Source organism: Sphaerodactylus townsendi, linkage group LG03, assembly GCF_021028975.2.
Source record: "Sphaerodactylus townsendi isolate TG3544 linkage group LG03, MPM_Stown_v2.3, whole genome shotgun sequence".
In the NCBI taxonomy this organism is placed as follows: Eukaryota; Metazoa; Chordata; class Lepidosauria; order Squamata; family Sphaerodactylidae; genus Sphaerodactylus; species Sphaerodactylus townsendi.
The window spans coordinates 51,567,063-51,591,027 of NC_059427.1; the positions used below are offsets into that span (position 1 = coordinate 51,567,063).

At 43.5% G+C, this 23,965-nt stretch overlaps 1 protein-coding gene across 4 annotated transcripts in view; it reads left to right on the top strand.

Annotated features, from left to right (window-relative positions):
* Positions 1-23,965, top strand: part of KBTBD12 (kelch repeat and BTB domain containing 12) — a 106,607-nt gene that overhangs the window by 36,094 nt on the left and 46,548 nt on the right. For all 4 annotated transcript variants that reach the window (XM_048491925.1, XM_048491926.1, XM_048491927.1 and 1 more), the window contains 3 exons: positions 4,050-5,233; positions 6,912-7,182; positions 21,778-21,928. In XM_048491925.1, coding sequence (XP_048347882.1) covers positions 4,164-5,233; positions 6,912-7,182; positions 21,778-21,928 — 1,492 coding nt within the window. In that variant the 5' untranslated portion in view covers positions 4,050-4,163. The remainder of the gene's footprint in view (positions 1-4,049; positions 5,234-6,911; positions 7,183-21,777; positions 21,929-23,965) is intronic.

The window sequence follows — 23,965 nt, forward strand, 5'->3', positions numbered from 1 at the left end:
TGACCAGGTGGCACAGGAGAAAGGAATCTGCAGTATATATAGGGCACTGACAACAGGAGTCAAAGCTGAAAGCTGAAAAATATTTTCCCCCTTTGACAGAGATGTTTCAGATAACTCTCTGCATACAGCCAGATACGGGCCATTTGTTTGGCTCATTGTTCACTATATATTACTACAGCCTGTGAGTGCCATAGTTAGACTGCCATGAAGCTCAGGCTGCCTTGGGCCAGTGTCACACTCACATCATCTAAGCTACCTCAGAGAGTTGTTTGGTGAGAGAAGTGCCAGCTATGTAATGAGGCACCAGAGGCAGCTGTTGCAAATGGTAGATTGGGGGGGGGGGCAACCTCCCTTACCACCTCCAGCTAGCATCAACAGTCTTTTATTTATTGCATTATTATATATCATACACTATTTCTACTGCTTATCAGTTTTGCAAACCTGTCTTCTTATACTGCATGCTATATGTATTGTACTGTCCTTTTTATGTGTTATAGTAATGGTTTTACATTATGTGCCAGTTTTGAAATCCTCCTTGAATGCATTGTATGATAAAGTTGTTTTTACATGTGAATGCATTTTTGCATGTATCATACCATTTTATTGCATTTTTGAGCTGTTTGTGATCTGCTGTGAGCCTCAGTGAAAAAGAGAGACTTAAGTGAAGTAAACCTGCCACCTGTCAGTCTTCTACTTCCATCCCTTTCCTGGGCATGCCAGTTTTCAAAGTCTCTCATGAGAGTGGTCGCCATTTTTGGTTGCCAGGGCAACCAAAATGATAGCTGAATCCTGTAAGTTCAGGAAACCCTATGCTTAACTTGATGCAATTTTTTAAAGAGTGCAAAAGAAAATAAACAGGTAAGCAGGATTATCTCCTCTGGCTCCTAGCAGGAAGTATCTTGAGCTGCCACTGGGTGTGAGGACCAAGAATGCAGCCCGGAGCTTTTTGGAGAAAGAGAAAGTCAAAACCTGAGAAAAAAAATAATTTCACCTTTACCCACAGGCTGAGTGCTTCATAGAGTTACTTGGCTTGATGAAGATTTAGGCTTGAATATTATTTTGACATTTCTACACAGCATTTTGTGTATCCCCCAACTTTTATAGAGAGCAGATGTGCAAAATGTTATCAAAGCACAATTGTTGAGACTTTTGTTAAAGAATGTGAGAACCTACTGTGTTAATAATTCTAATAATTACAAAATTTAAAACAGATTTACTTGAAAGAAAAACAAAATTAACATTGACAGGACACATAAGGGCAATGAAGAAAAGCAATAAAAAGGAGCTTTGTTGCCTTTTTAATTTCCAAAGCATAAGGACTTTAAATGTGCTATTTCTATTAATTATATTGTATTGTACATAGAAAAGCTAGATTTTTAAAGCTCCTCAAGACTTAGCAATTAATATATATGGAAAATGATAGTATCACAAGGCAGAGAGTTAAAGTGAACGTTATAGATTTCTATAAGGTGAAGAGAAGTGTGCCACGTAAGTAAATGCAAACAAATGAATGCGTCGCACACAGGCGATGGCAATCACACTAATGCACCAATATATTGAGTAATAATATAAAACACAATGATAATGTCGCCAATGATAATTCTCATTTACTCATAACCAATAAATTCAATACCATAATAATACAACATAATTTTCAAAAAAATTTAAATATTCACAAAGTTTTGTTTAAGAAATTATCAGTGTCCATACTAAGTTTTGTCTAAGAAATAATAAATATCCAAAAGTCCTTCTCCTCGAACACTTTGCGCGTACTGAGGCGTTTTCGTAATCTTTTTCAAGAGAAGTAGACTATTGAAATCATCCTTAGTAGAAATTTCTTTTGTCACAGTAGTCTTCTATGTAGATAATTATTCTCAAATAAATTATGAACCTTATTGGAGATTTATTTTTCTCTCCACAGGTAAACAAAACTTTGTGAATATTTAAAATGGCAATGGCTTTGCTCTGCGAATTTCTTGAACGCAAAGGTTGAGGTCCTTTTGAAATGCCCTTTTCTTGCTCCAGAGGCTTCCGTCAGTGTGCAAAACTCCTCTGTAGCATAAACGGGGTCAGTTTTCCCACCTCACAGCTCTGGCCTGCCCCACCAATGGACAGGCACTGAAAATCAGCATCTCCCCCCACCCCACAGTGAAAAAAACGGAGGGAGAAACCTTGGTTTTTATAAAGGAGGGAGAAATCTTGGGCAGAAAAGCAGTATGTGAAGGTGCTGCGAACGGGAGGGCGGCGATTCTCTAGCACATGCAAGGATTTTAGATTTACATTTTAGACAGGGGGGTAGAAGGCAGCAATCCCGTCGCACATGCAAGGATTTTAGATGGGGAAGGGGCTGAGGGTGCCAATTCTCAGCGCCTGTTTTGTGTTCAGAGTCATGTAAAACTAAAATAGTGAAAGTGAGTGGGGGGGAATGGGGCAAGATTCAGCCAATCCAAATGCAGGAAACAGAGGCTGCCCCTGCATGCGTGAAGAAAACTATGGAAGAGCTTGCACGTTGCTTAAAGCCGGTGCTTATATGAGAAAAGCCGAACTTAGGTGGGGAAACATTTGGGGCTTCCCGAACTGGTCCTGACTTGAGCGAAGGAAAGAGCCAAGCAGAAGTAGGGAAATCCAAGCAGGGTGTGAAAGCCACAGGAGCCGGAGTGCACTTCAGGGTAAAGCCAAAGAAGCAGCATTTAGAAAGGGTGCTGGAAATCAGCTTTTGGGTGAGGAATCAGAAAGAAGGGTTCAAGTACTTTACTGGAGGGCCCACTCCCAACTTTCTCTTCTCTTTCTCAAATTTTTACTGCTCCCTTTTTTCAGAAACTTCTTCCACTTTTGTTAACTTTTTGTTTCTTTTCACTCCTAATTGAATAAGAATATAGAAGCCAGATAGAGGATGGATCACATGAAAAGAATGGCATCTCTGCTCAAGCAAGACCAATGTCTTTTGGTGAGCTGTAAAGTGCCTAGAACACTAGAGAATTGCTTCCATTATATTTTACTCTCCCTATTTTCTTTTCTCTTTCTTTTCCCTGCAGGAGCTGTTTGAATTCTTAGCTGTACAAATGGAGCTCCCTTAATCTAGGAAGCCGAGTGCAAAATATTATCACAATGTCATCTCAGTGAGAATATTATTTTCATGCATTAATGGCTGTTTGGCAATTGCATCCAGGAACTGATCTTTATATATATAAACTAGCAACTCTTATCTTTGATTATTTCAAAAAGCAGCAAGACTGGGAGGGAAAGCACCTCCCTGTGGAAAGATCCAATGCAAACATTTTGACTGATGTCTAACCCACAAATGGAAGCCTTTATCTGTGCTTACAGAGAAGATCAAATACCTTGTGGAGTCCTTCCTTGGGCTTCAGAATCCACAAGGCTCAATTAGCAAAGTTTTTATGTAAGATAATTTGTATTAGACTCCAGGGTATCAGAATAAAGTTGCAACAGGCTAACAGGCAGACCAGAAAATGTGCCAGTTTTCCTTTTGCTAAAATCTGAAATGGACATGGAAAACAAAAAGAAAAGATACCTTTGTTTTTAAGAAGGCATGGTTTAATAAATGCTTTAATGAAATTCATAAGCCTTTTCATTAGATGGTCTGCATGGTTTAATGTTGGCATTCGTTAGAATGCAGATTTATATATGTACTGGGCCTGCCTCAATTTCCCCATAAATCCACCATTCACAATATGAATACTGTTCATTTTTATTAAAACATTTTAATGTAACACTTTTATTGGAAGATGAAATAAGATCCTCACATTAACAAAGGCAGTCAATGAAAAATGTTTTTTTTTTAAAAAAAAATCAGTTCTAAAAGGAGGGTACATTTCATTTGTTCATTCATCAAAATCTAGAAAGGAAAAATGCAGTTTTTGTGTTCAATTGAAAAATGAAAACGCTATATGCGCTCAAGGGTGTATTACAGATTTATAACTTGTCCTCTCAAAACATTTACTGCCTTGAAGCTCTAACAGTAAAATTTGATTGTCGGAAGATTTGTTCATATAAGAAAATTATACGTTTCCTTCTCAACCCCCTCCCAGGAACATCAAGATGAAGGCACATCACTCTGAGAGCAATCAGACATGCAAATAGCCCTTTTAAAGCTGAAGCAAATACCGGAGGAGGTTTAAAATAGCAATACAAGCCTGTTTCTCATGGATTACAAGACTGAAGCTAAAAGGAAGCAGCAGCATAGCTTACAGTTACTGGATCAAATAAAAAGTATGAAAAGTTTAACTGAAATGATTGATGTGGTCTTGGTGGCTGAAGGTGAAAAATTCCCTTGCCACAAACTGATTCTGGCGGCTTTCAGCCCTTATTTCAAAGCCATGTTTACCTGTGGCTTGGTTGAATGCACCCAGAAGGAAGTAGTTCTGCATGACACATCTGCAGAAAGTGTGTCCGTACTTCTTCACTACATGTACACCGCCGAGCTACACCTCTCTTATGGCAATGTGCAGAGTGTGGCCATCTCAGCATTTTTCATGCAAATGGATGATGTTTTCAACATGTGTCAGAAATACATGATGGACCACATGGATGTTTCCAACTGCGTAGGAATCTATTACTTTGCAAAGCAGATTGGGGCAGAAGAGTTGACTGACCAAGCCAGGAAGTATTTGTACCAACATTTTTCAGAGGTGAGCCTGCATGAAGAAATATTAGAGCTAGAAGCGACGCAGTTGCTAAGTGTGATCCAGTCAGATGATCTTAATGTGTCCAGGGAAGATACCATCTTGGATTTAGTCCTCAGATGGGTTAACCACAGCAGGAAATTGCGTGCCGATAAGCTCATTGAGCTCCTGAAGCAAGTGAGGCTCATACTTGTAAGCCCTTCATTCCTAGTGGAAGCTCGGAAAAGGAACACAGTGCTTCTAAGTAATTCACAATGCAGTGATATGATTGAGGAAGCATTAGAAACTATCAGGAAATCCAACCAGCCTCCTCTCACTCTTCGCTATGGGATGGAGACGACAGTTATTCTGCTTTGTATTGGCAATAACTCACAGGGAATCAGATCAAGACACGGCAACTATGCTGATGCCAGCTTCTGCTATGCTCCTGCAACACAAAAGACTTACTTCATCTCCTCCCCAAAATATGGAGAAGGCCTGGGATGTGTATGCTCTGGTGTTGTCAACCAAAACAATGATATCATTGTGGCAGGTGAGGCAAGTGCTGCCAAATTGTCAAGACAAAAGACCAGGAAAATTGAAATTTATAGGTTTGTATCCTCTTGCATTAAGAAACTGAATAGCTATAAAGCATCCTGTTCTGATAATGTGCATATAGCTTTTAAGAGCTACTTCCCTAAAATAATTTAATGTTGTGGAGTTAAAGCTCATCCTCAAATCCCGTGACGTTCTTCCTAATTTCAAAAGTTAGAAAACTGGTACAATAGGGTTTTTTTACCCTAGTTCTGTGGTGGCGAACCTTTGGCACTTCAGATATTATGGACTACAATTCCCATCAGCCCCTGCCAGTATGGCCAATTGGCCATGCTGGAAGGGGCTGATAAGTATAGTCCATAGCATCTGGAGTGGAGTTCCTACTAGCATATTCAATTATTTTATGGTATTACTTGTGGAAAAGAGGTCAAATTAAAGTATATGAATGGATGATGTGGGATATTTAAAATTCTGTGTCCAGCTATAGTCCTCACTATTTGTATACTTCCTAGTCTTGTGGCCTGTCCTCAAGCTCAAGGATTTCTACAGAGGTCTCCTTGCCTTCTGCGAAATGTTTAATATAATGTATATAACATGCATCTATCACAAGACAATATCTCAAATGGTATTTTTTTTCAAATTATGCCTTAGTTCATTCACTGGCAACTCAGTGCGTAAGGCTACAATGCCCTCTGTGTACCACATATAATTCCACTGGCTACTCCCCCCTTTAAAATTGTTTTGTCCATATTCAATCACAAGTACTGCAAAATGTACCCATTTAGTGTTCATATTCTGCCTCTTCAATAGTATTGACATCAGCAGTCCTCTTTACATTGCATGTTCCAGGGCTAGACTCTTTTTTAAATGAGGAAAAATAATAATGGAACGGTACATAATATGTTGTTCTGCTCTAAGGCAGAACAACATATTATGTTGAAATCCACTGAAATCAAGGAAATTGGTTTAGGTAATTATTGTTAAATTGGGCTGTGAAATTGTGTGTATGTGTACACACAGTGCTCACTAGATTTTTTGCCTTTAAAAAAAAGACAAAGGCCTTGGACAGATTATGCAAAGGAATTTTTCTGACAGAAAGTTTCCATTCCTGCCAATATCACAACACCATCCTAATGACTGATGTGTTCTTAGCTGTCCATCAAGATGTTCTGTACCTGTTGGAATTGCCAACACCCTGAAGAGTGGGGGAGAAAACCCCCACCCTGTCCATTTTATAGAGACTTAATGTCTGCGAATGGGCAAATAAAGTTTTTCATGGCATGGAAGGAACTAACATCCCATGAAACTTCTGTTAAGGGGGCAGGATATTTTTTTCTCCAGGTTGTTGGCAACCCTAGTTCTTGACTATGAACTAGTTTACCTCCATCCTAAACCTCCCATTTTGTTCTGAAGGAGTGCATGAAAAAAAAACGTAGGTATTTTGAGAGGTGGTCATGTGTCCCCTTGACTTTCTCTCATACTACATCTCTGCAAACATCACAGAAAGTTGTATCTATATATTATGGGTATTCAGCCCCCCACCTCTTCCTGCCAAAAAACTTGAGGGTTGTCTTCATCTCAAGGCAAAGGTTGGCAATGTTTTTACTGTTTACTGAAAAAGAAACTCCCTGTTGACCCATTTTGACACTGATGGAAAATAAGGAGGGGATTAAGTTCAAATATATATGTATTCTTCTGTGACCACAACAGTTCTAATCTTAGACTTTCTTATAGGTATAACAGCCAGGGAAATCGATGCTGGCAAAGTCTGTGTACTGCTCAGCTTCGGGAGCTGTATGCTCTGGGCACACTTCATAATGACCTCTATGTTATAGGAGGTCAAATGAAACTGAAAAACCAATACCACATCACAAACTGCGTGGAGAGGTACTCTATGGAGCAAGAGAACTGGAGGACTGTGGCTCCTCTCCCAGTGCCGTTAGCCTGCCACGCTGTGGTCACTGTGAAAAATAGGCTGTATGTAATGGGAGGATGGACACCACAGGTGAGGAACACTGCCTTGCATTTTAGCATTTTGATTGTGCAAGCTGGCTGTACTGACTATGCTGCTTATGGAGAGGTGCACATCTTGGGAAATGATTCTAATTACCGTTCAGAGAGATTATATGGTATGTTGTTCACATAGTAACATTTTGCCTGCCCAGGACTGAGTAATCTTTGATCTGCTCATACAATTGTAGTGTTACACCTATTTATTTATTTTCCTTTCCCCTTTTTCTCTACTGGGAACACAGCTCCTAGGTGCATGGGGCACAGTTCAGAATTGGACCATCACATACCATTGTCCAGATATTATTATTATTATTAAGCATTTATAATACTGGTTTTTAATATTTATAGGATTTACTACTGGTAGATTTAACATTTCATATGCCATTGAGCTTTTGTCCTATATTTAATCATTATATGCATTTTCATTAAATACCTGTTATAAACACTCTCAGTCACCCATCAGAGCAGGGTCTGGAGAGCCAATCATTAGACCGGTAGTCAAATTTTTAAGCAGCTTTATTAATAAAGGCAGAGCAGGATGGTGTTTCCAATTCTACTCAAAGCAGCACAATGATTACACTTGATTATATTCCAGTTCACTCCCGTGACACAATGGTCCCTCTCCTTTCCCCCATCAGCTAAGGGCAATTAGAGTCACATGCTTTCGGATCCATCTTCTATTACATAAACTTACCAAATATATCAAACAGTACATAAACATATCAAAGCCTCTTCCCATAACAAGCCCCCTTCACTTCCCCCACATTCCCATAATCAATACTAAAGCCCTCTATTACTTGTTTTTGTGGTGAGCTTAAGCAAACTGATAAATTTCTTCATAACTGAATATCTGCCCGCATCTGTACTTCTGTGAAGTTACTAAAGGTTCTTGAGCAAACCTTTCTACATACCTTAAGCAACACTCTTTATGCCAGCTCTTTGCAAGTGTTTCAGGCTATTTAAAACATTTTTAACTCCTTCATAACATACCTATGGCTAATGACATTTAAAATACATGTACATTTAAAGCAAAACAGTAACATTAATAATCATCCACCAAATATATTACATAAAAACCAAGGGGGTACAACAAGGCTTTTGGGGGGGGGGGGCATTTTATTTTGCTCTCCCCCATTACTTCCTCTTTGCCTTTCCAACAGGTCCCCACATTGCCTCTTCTTTCTTGCTTCCTTCTCTCCTCCTTATTATCCCCATTCTGTAGAAGAGATCTGAGGCAGAGAGCATTGCAGCTTCACTAAGTGCGATTATGCCTGGAGACCAGCTCACCGCATTTGGTACCATACTCCCGTGATTATATATATTTATGTAAAGAAAAAGTCTCTTGATTGGATTGCTTTGGTCTGACTCATTCCATCCTCTCAGTGTCAATTGCTATGGAAGCTTTACAACAAGTGAATGACCACATGACAATCTCCTATAGTATTCATTTGGTACTTGACTCAGCCCTATGGTTAGCCAGGGTGGAGCAATGTGCCTCAAATGGCAGAAGTGTCAATAGAATGGAAGGACATAGTCAATTAGTTATTTTATTATATTTTTACTACTGGGTGTGGGAAGTATTTAGATTTATGATACAAGCTTTTAAAAGAACTTGGGCTATTTCTGCAGTTGAACACTAAATTTGGGAGAGCAGCAGGAAGTGCTATTAGATGGCCTTGCGGAAAACACGAAAATAGGATCTCAACCCCAGATAGGTTATTCTGCTAGAAGATGAATGCTCATAAAGCTGAAATTACAGCGGTAATTACAGCGGTAATTACAGTGGTAGGCGGCGGCCTTATGATAGACAGCGAGTGAGAAGTGGTTATGCTCGCTCGCTTTCTGACCTCCGACCTATCCCACAAGGCGAGGATGGACGGGTTCAGGGACACTCTGCTTGTCCCTGGTGTTGATTAATGCCAGGTCCATAAACAATAAGACCACAGTACTCCGGGATTTTCTCGGAGATCTGCATATGGACCTGGCCTGTGTCACCGAAACCTGGGTGCGTGAAGGTGAGACCGCAGCCTTAGGTGAGGTCACACCACCAGGTTTCGCATGCCTCCACCAGTCGCGAACCCAGGGCCGGGGGGGCGGTGTGGCAGTGTTCATCCGTAATTCTATCCCCTTCAGGGCAATCCCGTCCGGAGGAGATCACGGCATGGAGTGTAATCGGCGTGGAGTGGTTGACCCGCGGAGAAGTTGGCTATTCTTACGGTGTACGGTTAAGCCCTGGCGCGCGGAGCTGACCTTCTGCGGTTGCTGGAATTGGTGGCGGCTGGGCGTTGAGGTTCCCTGGGCTTATGGAGTCACCAGGTGATTTCAGCGTCCATGCCGATCTACACGCCTCTAATGCGGTAACTGCCCTTGAGACCTGAGTCAATCATCCATGGCAACATTGGGCCTCTCCTTAATAAACTCTGGTCCCACTCATGAGGCTGGTCACACGCTGGATTTGGTCTTTGGGTCGGGGGTCAACCTGGTCGTATCCTCCATTGACGGAGTGCCATGGTCCGACCATTATGCCCTGAAGTTGCGGCTGGACATGCCATACCACTCCTGTCTAGGCGACGGGCCGATTTATGCCTGCCCACGGAGACTTATGGATCCAATAGGTTTCCTGAATGCTCAGGAAATGCTCCGACCATTATGCCCTGAAGTTGCGGCTGGACATGCCATACCACTCCTGTCTAGGCGACGGGCCGATTTATGCCTGCCCACGGAGACTTATGGATCCAATAGGTTTCCTGAATGCTCTGCGGGACCCTGAACCTGCCGGCACGCTCGATGTCATCCATGGCAACATTGGGCCTCTCCTTAATAAACTCTGGTCCCACTCATGAGGCTGGTCACACGCTGCGCGAGGAGACTTCAAAACAGGGCATGCCATACCACTCCCTGTCTGAAATGACGGGCGATTTATGCCTGCCCACGAGGAGACTTATGGATCCAATAGGTTTCCTGAATGCTCTGCGGGACCCTGAACCCTTTGACGCGGCTCGATGAACAGGTAGAGGATTGGAACTCCACCTCTCCGATGCCATCGGGGTGTTGCTCCCCGGCGTCCTCTAAGCCCGCTCAAGGCAGAGGCTCCATGAGGCCTTTACAGAGGAGCTGCGCCTTATGAAAGCGAGGGGCTCAGGCGTCCTGAGGCGAGTGTGGAGGAAATCGTGGCATTAATGAAGCTGCGCGAACATCCTATAGGGCGTTTATGAAAGCCTATGAGATGGCTGGCGAAAGAAGCGAAGAGTTTTCTTCTCCTCCTCTCTACGCATCTGCTAGCTCGCCCGGCTCAATTATTTGAGATAATTGATCCTTGACCTCTTTATCAGAGGGTTCTACAAATCATGAATTATTACCATTAGCTGTAGAGGTACATTTATAAGGCTTTTTTGCAGAAAAAAGTCGATGGCTCCGCCAGGACCTTCCCATCACTTTAACGCTACAATTAGTGAAACTGGAGGCTCCCTTGCCGTCTTCTGGCCCTTTGTTTGGCCCAGTTTTCCCTGCTCTCCGAAGCTGCTGTTGACAGGGCCTTAGCTGCTGTTAAGACCTACTACCTGTCCTCTGGATCCGTGCCCTTCCTGGCTGGTTTTTTTCAAAACATGCGGGAGGGATAAGCTCACGACCCCATCTGGTGAAAATGCATCAATGACTCTCTTGAGCAAGGAGTCTTTCCAGATGGAGTTGAAGGGAGGCCAGTGGTCCGCCCCACTGTTAGAAAAGACCCATCGTTAGATCCCGGGAGATCTGGCCAATTACGCCCGTCACCGAATCTTTACGTTTCTACAGGGAAAGAGTAATTGAGAGAAATGGTGATGTTGGAGCAGCTTCAGGGTTTCCTATGGATGACACATAGGCTTTTGACCCCTTCCCCAATCCGGTTTCCGTGCTGGGCATGGGGCGGAGGCCGGTTCTACGTCGCTATCATGGACATCGCTCCGTATGCAACTTGACCGGCGGTAGTTACGCTGTTAGTGTTGTTAGATCTCGCACTGGCAGCGTTTGATGTGGTCGATCCGCGCACCTTTTGACCCATACCGCCTGGCCGCTTCGGGGTCCGGGCATTGTCCTTCAATGGATTGTCCTCCAAGTTCCTCGAGGTCCGGAGTCAGTCAATGATGTGTGGTGTGGGGACAAAAGCTTCCAAGAGGTGCCCGCTTCATTGCGGTGTGCTACTCAGGGGCATTTTAACTGACCCCACTGTTATTTTAACATCTACATCGACCCCTTGCTCAGTTAGTGCGGGCTTTGGGCTGATCTGCCATCAATTAAGCTGATGACACTCCAGCTCATTCTGTTGATGGAGGGGAGTTGCCGTAAAGCCCCCCTGCAGCCTCTACAGCACTGTCTAGAGGCAGTTCGCGGGTTAGTTACAACAGGAGCAGGTTAAAACTCAATCCATCAGTGAGGAGATCCTTTGGCTTGAGTCGGGTGGAGAGATTGGGAATTTCCAGCCACTGGTGTGGGAGGGGGTCACATTGGCGCCGACCTCCTCCTTCTGCAGCTTGGGGGTCCACCTGGATTCGTCTCTCTCAATGGAGACCCAGGTGGCCCATATAGCTGGGGTTACGCATTCTTCCATCTTCGACAAGGCTCCGATAGGTTGGCTCCTTTCTCTCCAACACCCGATCTAGCCACTTGTGATCCATGCAGCGGTCACCTCCAGGCTAGACTATTGTAACTCTCGCTCTATCTTGGAGCCTTCCCTTCGTCTGATTCGGGAAACTGGAAACTGAAGGGTCCCAAAATGCACGTGACTTGACTGCTCACAGGAGGCTCTTTCTCGAGAAGCAGCATATTCATCCTGTGTTAAGGCCGTCGCCTGCATTGGTTACGGTTGAATTCGAATCATTTTCAAGAATGTGGGTATTGATCTTTAAGGCCTTACAGCGGCCTGGGACCCTCAAACGCAACCGGGGACCGCATAATACCCTTATGTCCGACTTCGACCTCTGCGGTGCCAACAGGCCAACTACTAAGGAGATCCCTGCCCCCCTCAATGGCGCAGCTGGCTCCTCTACCGAGGGCCAGGAGCCTTCTGCAACTCTGGCACCCGGCCTGGTGGAACACCCTACTCACCAGCTATCCGGGCCCTAAAGGATCTTGGAGAAATTCGCGAGGGGCCTGTATAAGACCGAATTGTTCCACCGGGCCTTCGGGGAGTCCAGCCGCTGATGGTGCCCGTGCCCGTGCCCCTATTCCCCCTCTGTTGCTTATAAGGGTCTTTAACACCACTGAGACCCACTGTTTTTCTCTGAGGGGGTTGTCTTTGGGTTTATATGTGGGATTGTGGGCTGCTATTTTAAAATGTAACTGTTTTAAATTGTTGTTTTATGATTTTTATATTGTTCACGGCCCTGAGCCCTGTTGGGATAGGGCGGTATATCAAATTTAATTATTATTATTAATAATAATAATAATAATAACAACAACAACAACAACAATAACAATAACAATAACAATAATAACAATAATAACAATAATAACAACAACAACAACAACAACAACAACAACAACAACAATAATAATAATAATAATAATAATAATAATAATAATAATAATAATAATAATAATAATAATAATAATAATAATAATAAATTCAAACGTACAACTTCAAAAAGCAGAAATGCATGTTGGGAAAGGGAGAGTGTGTTGTTTTATGGAAAAAAAACAATAATGAGTAGTAGCATCATTTAATGTAGGAGGGATAAATGCATGGAATTCTGTGGACCATTTAATGAAGCAATGCAAGGTAAATATCAGTAAATACAGAAAAGCAACTTCCCCAAATTTGTTCGTCAGATATACAAGGGTGCACTAGACCAGTTCTGTGAGATCAGAAATTACTGTTTCCTTAACAAAGGACAATTATTCCAGTGGCTCTGGGTTGCCAACAGCCTGGAGAAGATATGTTCTATCCCTTTATCAGAGTCTTAATAAGATATTATTGACCAGGTGATGTTATTTACTACTGCACCATGAAAAGCTACAGCTAACAATTTTTATATATTCAATCTTTATATATTAAAGGGATAGAACACTTTTCTCCAGCCTCATTGGCAACACTAGCTCTGGGTAGTCTCTCTAGATAACTATAAGGTCAAAATGATTAGTCACTTACCAAGGAAGAAACACATTCAAATTCTCAGAAAACCATATCCAGAGCAGTTCTTAGACTAGGGACCAATATGACCATGAGCTGATGGCTTCCTGGAGAGCCTTCAAACACCGTTTCAGGATCTATTTTCCTTGGATGGCATGGAGAAGGATCAAGGAGGGGCTGAGGCTTTTGGACAGAGCATCTGATTTGCATAGAGAAGCTCCCCCCCCCTGATTCAACCCCCCCAGTCTCTCCAGTTAAAAAGAATCAAATAATAAGGAGACGATGAGAAAGACCTCTGCCTGAGATCCTGGGGATACTGACCTTGATAACCCAATGGTCTTACTCTGTGTCAGTCAGCATCATGTGTTTAAGGAGAAGCAGAGACTGAGGTGATCCAGGGCATCCAGAAGCACCTGCTACTCATTGTAGCACAGAAACGGAAGCTGAGCTGAAGCTAAACAAGGCTGCTTTTCGCAACAGCCCAAGGCAAAATTTGAGGAGCAGGAGGAGAGCTGAAAATAAGTTGCAGGATTTCGGAGGGTGGAGACGAGGCCTTTATATATGCAAGGGCCATCAAGTCAAAACTAATTTATGGTGACCACAGCAGCAGGGGCATTTCAAGTAAAGTGAAAAGCAGAAGCAGCTTGCTGTTTCCTTCCCCTACAGAGAGAGCTGGCCTTGGCTGATCCTCAATTGTGAACAGTTTCCAACAACTTATGAGAGAGATTTGGGAGAGTGACAAGTAGAGGGCTGAGCCTGGAGCCTTAATGTTTTTAATTTTTTTCAATATATTTTTAGATTTATACCCCGCCCTTCCCTAAAGGGAGTCAGGGCGGCAACAACATTTAAAACAAACTCCATAAAATCATTAAAACATTTTAAAACAGCATTACTAAACCTAATTTCATATGGCGGCTTACAGTACCAGATATATCCCTCCCCCACTCTCCAGGAGGCCAGAAAAAGATGTTAATGATGTTAACCTGGCTGGCCATCAGGGAAACCCTGGTGGAATAGCTCCGTTTTACAGGCCCAGTGGAAACTGCTCAAGTCCGGCAGGGTCCTGATCTCAATTGGGAGAATATACCACCAGGTAGGGGCCAGGACCGAAAACGATGGTTTTTGGGCCATGGATTACCAGGAGATTCCCCTCCAAAGAGCGGAGGGACCTACTAGGACAGTTTGGGGAGAGGTGATCTCCAAGGTATGTGGGTTCGAGACTGCTCAAGGTCTTAAAGGTCAAAACCAATACCTTGAAAATAATCCAGTACTTGATAGGCAGCCAGTGGAGATGGAAAAGGACAGGTGTTATGCGGTCCCTACTTGAGGCCCCTGCCATGGCCTCGTGGCTGCATGCTGAACAAGTTTCAGCTTCCAGATTAGATTCAAGGGCAGGCCCGCATAGAGTGAGTACAAACAAATACAAATACAAAACCTTTAATGGCATATACATAGAGTGAGTAATCTAATCTGGAGGTGACCGTTGCATGGATCACTGTGGCCAGATCAGAATGGGAGAGATACGGAGGCAGCTGCCTTGCCTGGCGAAGATGATAAAATGCAGTCTGGGCTGTAAGTGACCTGAGCCTCTAGGGAAACCTCCGAGTCCAGGATCACCCCCAGACTGGTTACCAACAAGGCTAGATGTAAGGCCTCACCTTCCAGCACAGGCAGACTAAAGTTGGCTGGCATCTCCCCTTTACCTACCCACACAACCTCCATCTTTGCTGGATTCAGTTTCAACCTGCTAGCTCTTAACCAACCACCCACAGCTTCCAAACATTGCTGGAGAGTTTCAGGGGCCGAGTCCAGCCGGCCTGCCATTGTAAGGACAAGCTGGGTGTCATCTGCATACTGATGACACCGCAGCCCAAAACTCCAGACCAACTTGGCCATGGGGTGCATATAGATGTTAAAAAGCATCAAGGAAAGAATCACTCCCTGCGGCACCTCACATTCAATGTGGTATCGCCTGGAACTCTCCTCCCCCTTTATCACCCGCTGTCCCTGGTTTCGGAGAAACGAGTTCATCCAGTGCTAGGCTATCGCCTGTACACCAACCTTGGCGAGGCGGTGGACCAAAATATCATGATTTACCATGCTGAAAGCTGCAGTGAGATATAACAACACCAGCAGCACCAAACCACCTCGGTCTAACTGGCACCAGAGCTCATCTACAACAGCAACCAAGATTGTCTCGGTCCCATGATCAGGGCAGAAGCAAGACTGGAAGGGATCCAACACTTTGGTATCTTCCAGAAACGTCTGAAGCTCACCCGCCACTGCTCTCTCAATTACCTTACCAGGAACGGAAGGTTTGATACTGGGCGGTAATTGGCCAAGCCCTGAAGGTCTAAATTTGGTCTTTCAAGAAGGGGGCGGACCACTATCTCTTTCAGCCGACCTGGAAAAGTTCCTTGTTCAAGAGAGCTATTGATGATATCCAACAGGTGGCTCTGTAGCTCCTCTTTACAAGCTTTTACAAGCCAGGAGGGGCATGCATCAAAAAGACAAGTGGTGGGTCTTACAGCTAACAGAAGCCTGTCCACCTCAGTGGGAATAAGCAGGTTGAAATGGTCAAAACTAGGACCAAAAGATGGGCAAGGGGCCTCCAGTTCCATTACTATATCAATTGTGGCTGGAAGGGCCTGGCGGAGAGACAAGATCTTATCTGAAAAAAAAACTCGCAAATGCCTCACAGCTAAATGCCAATTCATTACTTTTAGGACCAATAGATACAGTCGTTAATGTTCGAATCACATTGAATAATTGTGCCAGGCATGAACTAGCAGCTGCGATGGAGGAGGCAAAGAAAGATTTCTTTGCCTCCTTCATGGCTCTCTCGTAGGATTTTATAAGCATCCTATACGAGCGTCTTATCTCTTCGTCACAAACCCGCTGCCGTGCTTGCTCAAGTCATCCCAGCTCCCATTTCATCCTTCTCAGTTTGGTGGTATACCATGGAGCTGATTTGGGACAGGGATGGAGAAGATATCTTGGGCAACCTTCTCGATGGCTTCAGAGAGTCTGGAACCCCAGCTCTCTACCAGCTTACCAAGAGAGGCGTCAGTGGGAGGAGCATCCCGCAGGATATTTTGGAATCCCTCTGGATCCATAACCCCCTCCCTGGGGGAGATGGGAATCAAACCCGGTTCCTCCAGATCAGAATGCACCTGCTCTTAACCTCCTACGCCACTGCTGCTCCCTGATCTCATGTTCAACCAGAGTGGCTCTCTCACCGGCACCCTGGTCTCTCATGGCTGGTATAGTAATAACAATCCTGTGTTCCCCTGGAGTGACTCTGTCCGCTGCTCTCTCACTCCCTCTTGACTGATGTTATGGTTGCTCCTGGGGCAGCTCCCTCCAGGGTGTGATGGTTCCTCCCACCTGGAATAGATGGTTCTCCCAGGGCACGCTCCTGGCAATGCTCTCGGGGTGACTCCCAGCAATTCTCTTGGGTTGACTCTCTCACTGCCCCCCTCGCTCTTACTTTGCCAGCGTGGTGGCTCATCTCGGGGCTGCGCTCTCACCACCCCCTGATTTATACGCCAATGACACATTGGTATCTCACTTCCTTCCGAATCCTCTAAAAGTCTTATGTTCATCCATTCCCAGGTGGATTTCTCACTGCCACCCAGTTTCCTCATGACCGGCATAGTTGACCTCACTTTGAGCAAGAGGCTAATTGCAAGCCATAACTGTACCTTTGATCTCCCAGCAAATTGGTGATAGTTCATGGCACTGCCCATTTATTAATCCAGCTGACCTTTAATAAGGTTGATGATTTATTTTCCATGAAATATATTCAACCTATTGGACTAGAAATGGAAGTGTGGTGAAAATATATACAGACATATGTGCCTAAATCTATGCAAAGTGTCAGAAAGACCGCAGATTTTGGGGTGCATAACATGAGGAAAAATTGTAATGAAAATCATGGAACTACGCTTATGGAATCAGTTTATCTGTCTCTGAGAATACCCTGCTATTCAGTGAGATAGGTGTTACTTTTTATACATCCCCCTCCCCAATCATATCCTGTGCTTATGAGCAGAGATTTTTCAAAGACACCTAATTCTCATGCAATGTTAAGGTCTACAATACATAAAATGCCACCTCCTCATCTTACAATAGCATAAGACTGAGCTGCCGTGTTAAAACTTCAGCCATTCAGGCAGGAAACACAGATTATTGGATTCCAGGATGTCTTAAAAGGCTCAGACAGAAAATAAGAAAGCAACAGATGTAGTACTGATTTTTTTGTTATGCATAAGATTTCAAGATAAGCCCATCATTTTTACTGACACCATCTGGAAGAGGCATTGTGTAGGTAAAATTTTTATTAATATTGTTTTATGCTGCCCTTTCCATGAATAGGATATTTCAAGCACTTATTTCCCTTGGAAATAGGAGCACTTCACATTCAAAGTATCTATAATGAGCTAAGCAGCGTGAACCCTAGTTAGTAGTAATAGTAGAAAAAGAGTTAGTTTTTATATCCCACTTTTATCTGCTTTTAAAGAGTCTCAAAGCGACTTACAATCACTTTCCCTTCCCTTCCCTTCCCCCCAACAGACACCTTGTGAGTTAGGTGAAACAGAGAGTTCTAACGGTGACTAGCCCAAAGTCACCCAGCAGGCTTCATGTGGAGCGGGGAATTAACCCAGTTCTCCAGATTAGAATCCACTGCTCTTAACCAGTGCACCCCACTGGGAGACTTCCAATGAATACCAGGGTGCTACCTAGAGGAAGGCAATGGCAAAGCATCTGTATGAAGTATCCTGCTTTGAAACTCCTACTGGGTTGCCATAAGTCAGCTCAACTTGCATAGGATTTTCTAGATTCATAGTGAACAAACCAGTTTTAGTCCTCTGCTGCTCTACCTGGAGGTGATATTGATTTTATATTCCATGATGGCCTTAGGCAAAATGCAGTCAAGTTGCCAATTAGTGTTCTCTAACTACACTAACAATGAAAAGTGTGGGTAGAGAGCTCCCTCTTCACTTTGGCAACAGCATAGTCTAACTAATGAGTCTCTACACTGGAGGATCTCTAAACTGAGGCTTGATTCTCACATTATTTTTGACAGAAGCAAAGTCACTATTTCAGTTTCATGAAGTAAAAATTTTGCCTGGACATGTTTTTGTATGGTGAAATCCACCAGAATTTGGTTGTATTGATGTCCTTAACTGAGACATCAGTTCTTACCATTTGAAATTGCCATGAAATAATTAAATGAGAGCTGATATTTCAGATGGACCTGGTAGATTGAGGCAATAGATCATTATTGTGCTGTAGTTTAAAAACAATTATGATTTTTTCAAAGGCCCCTGGAGATACGATGAAGGGAAAATGATAGCTGCTGGAGGAAAGTGCCACTGCATTCACAACAGTGATGATGTTGTGTGAATCCTTGTTGTGTGGATGCACAATAAAAGCAATGCCAAAATCATTCACAAATAATCAGAATGTTAACTGATGATTGGGCCCTGTATACTTGTTTTACATAGCACCCTGTTTCAGCTGAGCCGACTGAGTCTGAATCTTAATGTGGTAACTGTTTTGAATTAATTATCATTTATAGAAGCATTTCACACACATTATTTCAGTCACAACAATTTTGATAGGCCTGAAAGTCAATAATACTGTTAGACTAGTGTTATTATCCTCATATTATAAATGAATAGGTTGAGGTGAGATTTATCCTGGAGAATTTACAGCTCATTCTCTTTTGTGTGTGTTTTGGATAAATTAGACTGGGTCAAGACATCTCCGAATAGGATCTCCATAGTTTGTTTTTTTTAAAAGCCACAGGCTGCAAATCCAGTTAGAGATCCAGAGAGGCCCAGGCCGTATCCAGCTTTTGAGACTTCTAGCCCCAGTAAGTTCTCTCTCAGACATTAACATTTTAAAGTACTGTTGATGTACATAGAAAGAAGACATGAAACATAGCAAATGTAAAAAAGTTGTCACATAAGGCTCAGTTTGACCTTGAGACTCATGCGAAAGGGCTCTTCAGGTCCCCCATTCAGACTGACTCCATAACAATGGCCAATTTGGTTTGCGGATATAGTACATCAGGAATTAGGATTAATCCTTTCCTCTATGCCATTTGAAAGGACATTTCTGTCTCTTTCGCCCTTTCCCCACTTACCTTAAGCCCCGCGCTACTCTCCTCAAGTAGCGTGGGGTCCAGCTGCACTCCCCACTTCAGAGGCGGCGAGAACGCAGCCGCCCCGACGCTGCCTCTCTCGCACCCCCTCAGCGCGCGTAATTCCTGACGCCTTTTGAAATGGCGCCTTTTGATGACCCTGCGCAGAATGCGGGGTCGTGGGGAAGCCGGGGCGCGTGCCAGGAATTGTGCGCGCTGGGAATTGCGCGCAGCAACCCTCGGACAAAGGTAAGTGGGGAAAGGGCCTCGGTTAGCATCTCTGAGCCTGATTGTTAGGTTTGGAAGAGCAGGACATTAAATCCAATGAAATAAAAATAAATAAAATAAATCTTTATCTTGATTTTGATATTATGTCATTACAAGTGGGAATCCTCAAAGACTTGTGGGAGACATCAGTTTCCCCCCTTCGCTATTTTCTTCTTCATTTGCTGAAAGCGCTCATATCCTATTTCCTTTTCCGGCTTCCTTCTCTCCTTAGGGTAGTCAGCTCCAAGTTGGATAATTCTTGGATGTATGGAGGTGGAGCCTTTGGAAGCAAGGTTTGGGGAAGAAAGTGACCTCAGCAGAGGAACTGATCTCTGTCATCTGGAGAGACAATTCAATTCCCTGTGATCTCCAGCCCCCACCTGGAGGTTGGCAACCCTAGTTCCCATGGAGTAAATGGCTGCTTTGGAGGGTGGAAATATGGCATTATACCCTTTGGAGGTCTCTCACCTCTTCAATCCTCACTTTCCCCAGTCCCCTCCCCCTCAAGGTATCTCCTTTCTACCCAACAGCCAATCTCCCTTTTATCTGCCTCTCTGCTTCCCCTCCCTCCAGTAGCCTCTACTTAGGAAACTGTGGCCCAATTGTGTGGTGCCAGTCAATGGGTCAGGCTGTTAGGGAACCCTCAATGGCTCGTGAGGGGGCACCTCGCCTTCCCCTCTATCCTGTACTCCACATTATTTCCTCTTTCCCTCCCCCTTGCATGCCCCATATTATCTCCCCTTTCCCTGCCTCATTCTCTCCTTGTCAAATCATTCACCAATCTACGGTACCTTTTTTTCAACCTCCCATTTTCAGCTATGTTGATTATTTATTTACTTCATTTTTATCCCACTTTTCTCCACGTTGGAGAACAACATTATTCTCTTCTCCTCCTTTTGTGTCTGCACAACTAAAGGTTAAACTGAAAGTGTGTGACTGGTGCAATATCATCCAATGAGCTTCCAAAGGAAGATGGGAATTTTAACCTGGATCTCCTAGACCCCACTCTGAAACTCTAACTGCTTACTGTACTGGCTTTCACAGGATGTTTGTTGTTGAGCAGTAATAAGCAACCAGGCCTACTTGAGTCATGCAAGTTTGGTGGTTACAAGTCATCCAGAGGTTGCCAGCCTCCAGGTGAGACCTAGAAAGCTCCAGGTGGGACCTAGAAAGCTCCCAGAACTACCGCTCAACTCCAGATTGACAGAGATCTGACCTCCTGGAGAAAATGCTACTCTTGAGGGTGAATTCTATGGCATTATCTTCACAGAATCATAGAGTTGGAAGAGACCCCAAGGGTCACCTCTTAACCTTCAGCTGATGTCTCTCTCCTTCCCAGACCCTGCCATCCTCAGACTCTAGCACAAAATCTCCAGGAATTTCCCAACTTGGAGCTGGTAACTCTAGCCAGGCTTGGCCTCTATGAGTCTTCCCTCAAAGGTTAAAATAGGCATGGAAAGAGACCTGCCCTCCTCCTGCCTTTTACTTTTTTTTAAAGATTTCACATTTTTCCTCAAACCTGGCAGCATTTTCGAGTTTGCAGAAAGATCTGTTTTGCCCATTCGCGTCTCGAATATGTAGATTTAAGTACCCTCAGATCTAACCAACCGCTATTAGTATATAGATATTTTTTTTAAATGTTCACACATGTATCTTCAAAGGCTCTGTTGGAAACTTGGGAGTAACTTAAATAACCAAGTAAATCAGCATTTCATCTCCAGGGGAAAATAAGGGTTCTTTCTTCGTGAGACTTCAGAGAAGCCTTTTAAAAAGAACTATGTTCTGTCAGGGCTGCATCCATAGATGGTTTCTTATTATCCAAATACTCAGCTCTCTTGCAGCAGAATATAAATGTGTCGTTATTCATATGCCTTCTGCAATGTACTTCCCAGCCACAAGTCATGAGTGCTGTTAAAGCCTAGTGAGTATGAATCACTTCGCAGCTATAATTGATGTGTTTATGTTATTTATCTGCTCAGCTGTCTTCCATGATTAATAGCATGCAGGCGTGCATGGAGAGCTCCAAATGTTGTATTATTATATGGCTGTCATATTTCATACAGATGGATCTCCCTGACGATGAGCCTGATCGATTAAGCAACAGAATGTTGCAGTATGACCCGGGCCAAGACAAATGGACAGAGCGCACCCCAATGAAGTACTCGAAATACCGCTTCAGCACAGCTGTAGTCAACAATGAGATTTATGTCTTGGGTAAGAACAAACAGATTTTTAACAGATAGGGTGGCCACTTTTTATTTTCCTCAGCAATTTGCCTCTATCAAATGAATGATTTCAACCTCTCTTGTTGTACTGTAGGTTAAAATAAGACACTTGGACAAAAACAAAGCATTCTTTGGGTAGTACAAGCTTTCCTACTTCCCTTAAGAGGATCCCATAAGGATAGCAAAAAAAAAGTCATTGCTTTTGGAAATAAAGAATTGTATAAGGAGAATAGGTGTCCTGACATCTCCCTTTTATATGTTGATTATAATTCCACCCTTACTAATTATGGATGTTCTGCTTATCCTTCAAAATAGCATTAGCATCCTTGTCTGTTTCAGTGGGAGCTTGCTCTAATTGTGTCATCAAACAAGTTGAACAATACAGAGAAATAGGCACAGGACGCACAATGACTTACAGGGGGCATCAAATTTTCTTCTTCCCTCCCCTGAAACGCCCATTACATCTCCCCCTTTCTTGCTTCTTTCTCTCCTTTCTACTCACCAGCCAATCTACCACTATCTGCCCAGTGATGGGATTCAAAAATTTTAGTAACAGGTTCCGATGGTGGTGGGATTCAAATCGTGGCGTAGCGCCAATGGGGCTGGGCGGGGCACGACGGGGGCATGGCCAGGCATTCTGGGGGCGGGGCATTCCTGGGCGGGGCTGTGGCAAGGACGCAGGGCACGCGCGCCCCAAGTGCCGTTTCCCTTCGCCCCGCCTCTAGATTCAAATAATGACTGTTTAAAGTATTAAAAAAGCAATATACCAAAAGGTAGTGTATTATTTCTTTTTTATATAATTATATTGATTGATTTTAAATAATAACATAAGTAAGGAGAGAAACCAAAAACTGTTTACAATTGTTAACATATTACAAACATATCTAATTGTCTATGTCTCTCAACCCCCCAACTAAAACATCCTAGATTGCCTCCCTCCTTCCCATATTTCCCTCCCTCCCAACTTTCTACTTCCCCTTCAGATTCCTATAAATACTTTATCTATTCCACTTGAAAGAAAACTAACAGAGGGAGAGATCCAAAATCCTTAATCTAAAAGAGTAGTTTAAACTCCTCTCTTTCCAATATAAATTTCAAGGGGAAAAAAGAAAATGAAAAATCTTTACCTATAATACTTTCCCAACCTTTATACCAATGAACAAAAAAATAGAATTACTATATATTGTATTATTTCATACAGTTCATACACACGTGGGGAAGTCCCATGGGGGGCAGGGGGGCCGCAGGGGGCCCTGGGGGGGGCGATTTTGCATCCCCCACTTGACAAGATTTGTTGTACCCAGGGACAGAGATTACCCCTTTGTCCCTAGTGGAGTTAATCATTAATAACCGGTTCTCCGAACTGAGAAAATTTTAGTAACCGGTTCTACCAAGTAGGTGTGAATAGGCTGCATCCCACATCTGTATCTGCCCCAATCTTCAGCTTAACCTTCTTCTTTTTCTTCTTCTTCTCTCCCTCTGGCAGCCTCTATCTTGGAAAAATTTGGCCCAGTTATGTCACTGGACTGGGCTCATTTGCACAGTAAGGAACTGGGCTCATTTGCACAGTAAGGACTTGTGGAGAGCACTTTATTTTCTCTTCTCTGCACACAATCTCTCTCCTCCGGGGGGGGGGGGCACATATCTTTAAGTTTCCCTATTTTGTTCTCTTCCTCCAACCCACTTTTAACTGTGCCCCATCTTCTGCTATATTTATCATCTATTTATCCTCCACCTTTCTCCTCAATAGGAGCCCAAACCAGTTGCATAATTCTCTTTGCTTCCATTTTATTCTTACTACAACCCTGCGAAGTAGGCTTGACGGGGAGTGTAGACTGGCCCCAAATCATCTCGTGAGCTTCCAAGGCAGAGAATGGGGATTCAAACCTGCGTCTGGCAGATCCTAATCTGAAACTCTAGCCAGTATACCACATTGGCTTTCATGAAGTGGCTGCTGTTAAACAGCAGCAAGTAGTTTGGCCGGGGTAAGTCACATTAGGTGCAAAGAAGCAAGTTTCCCAGTAGT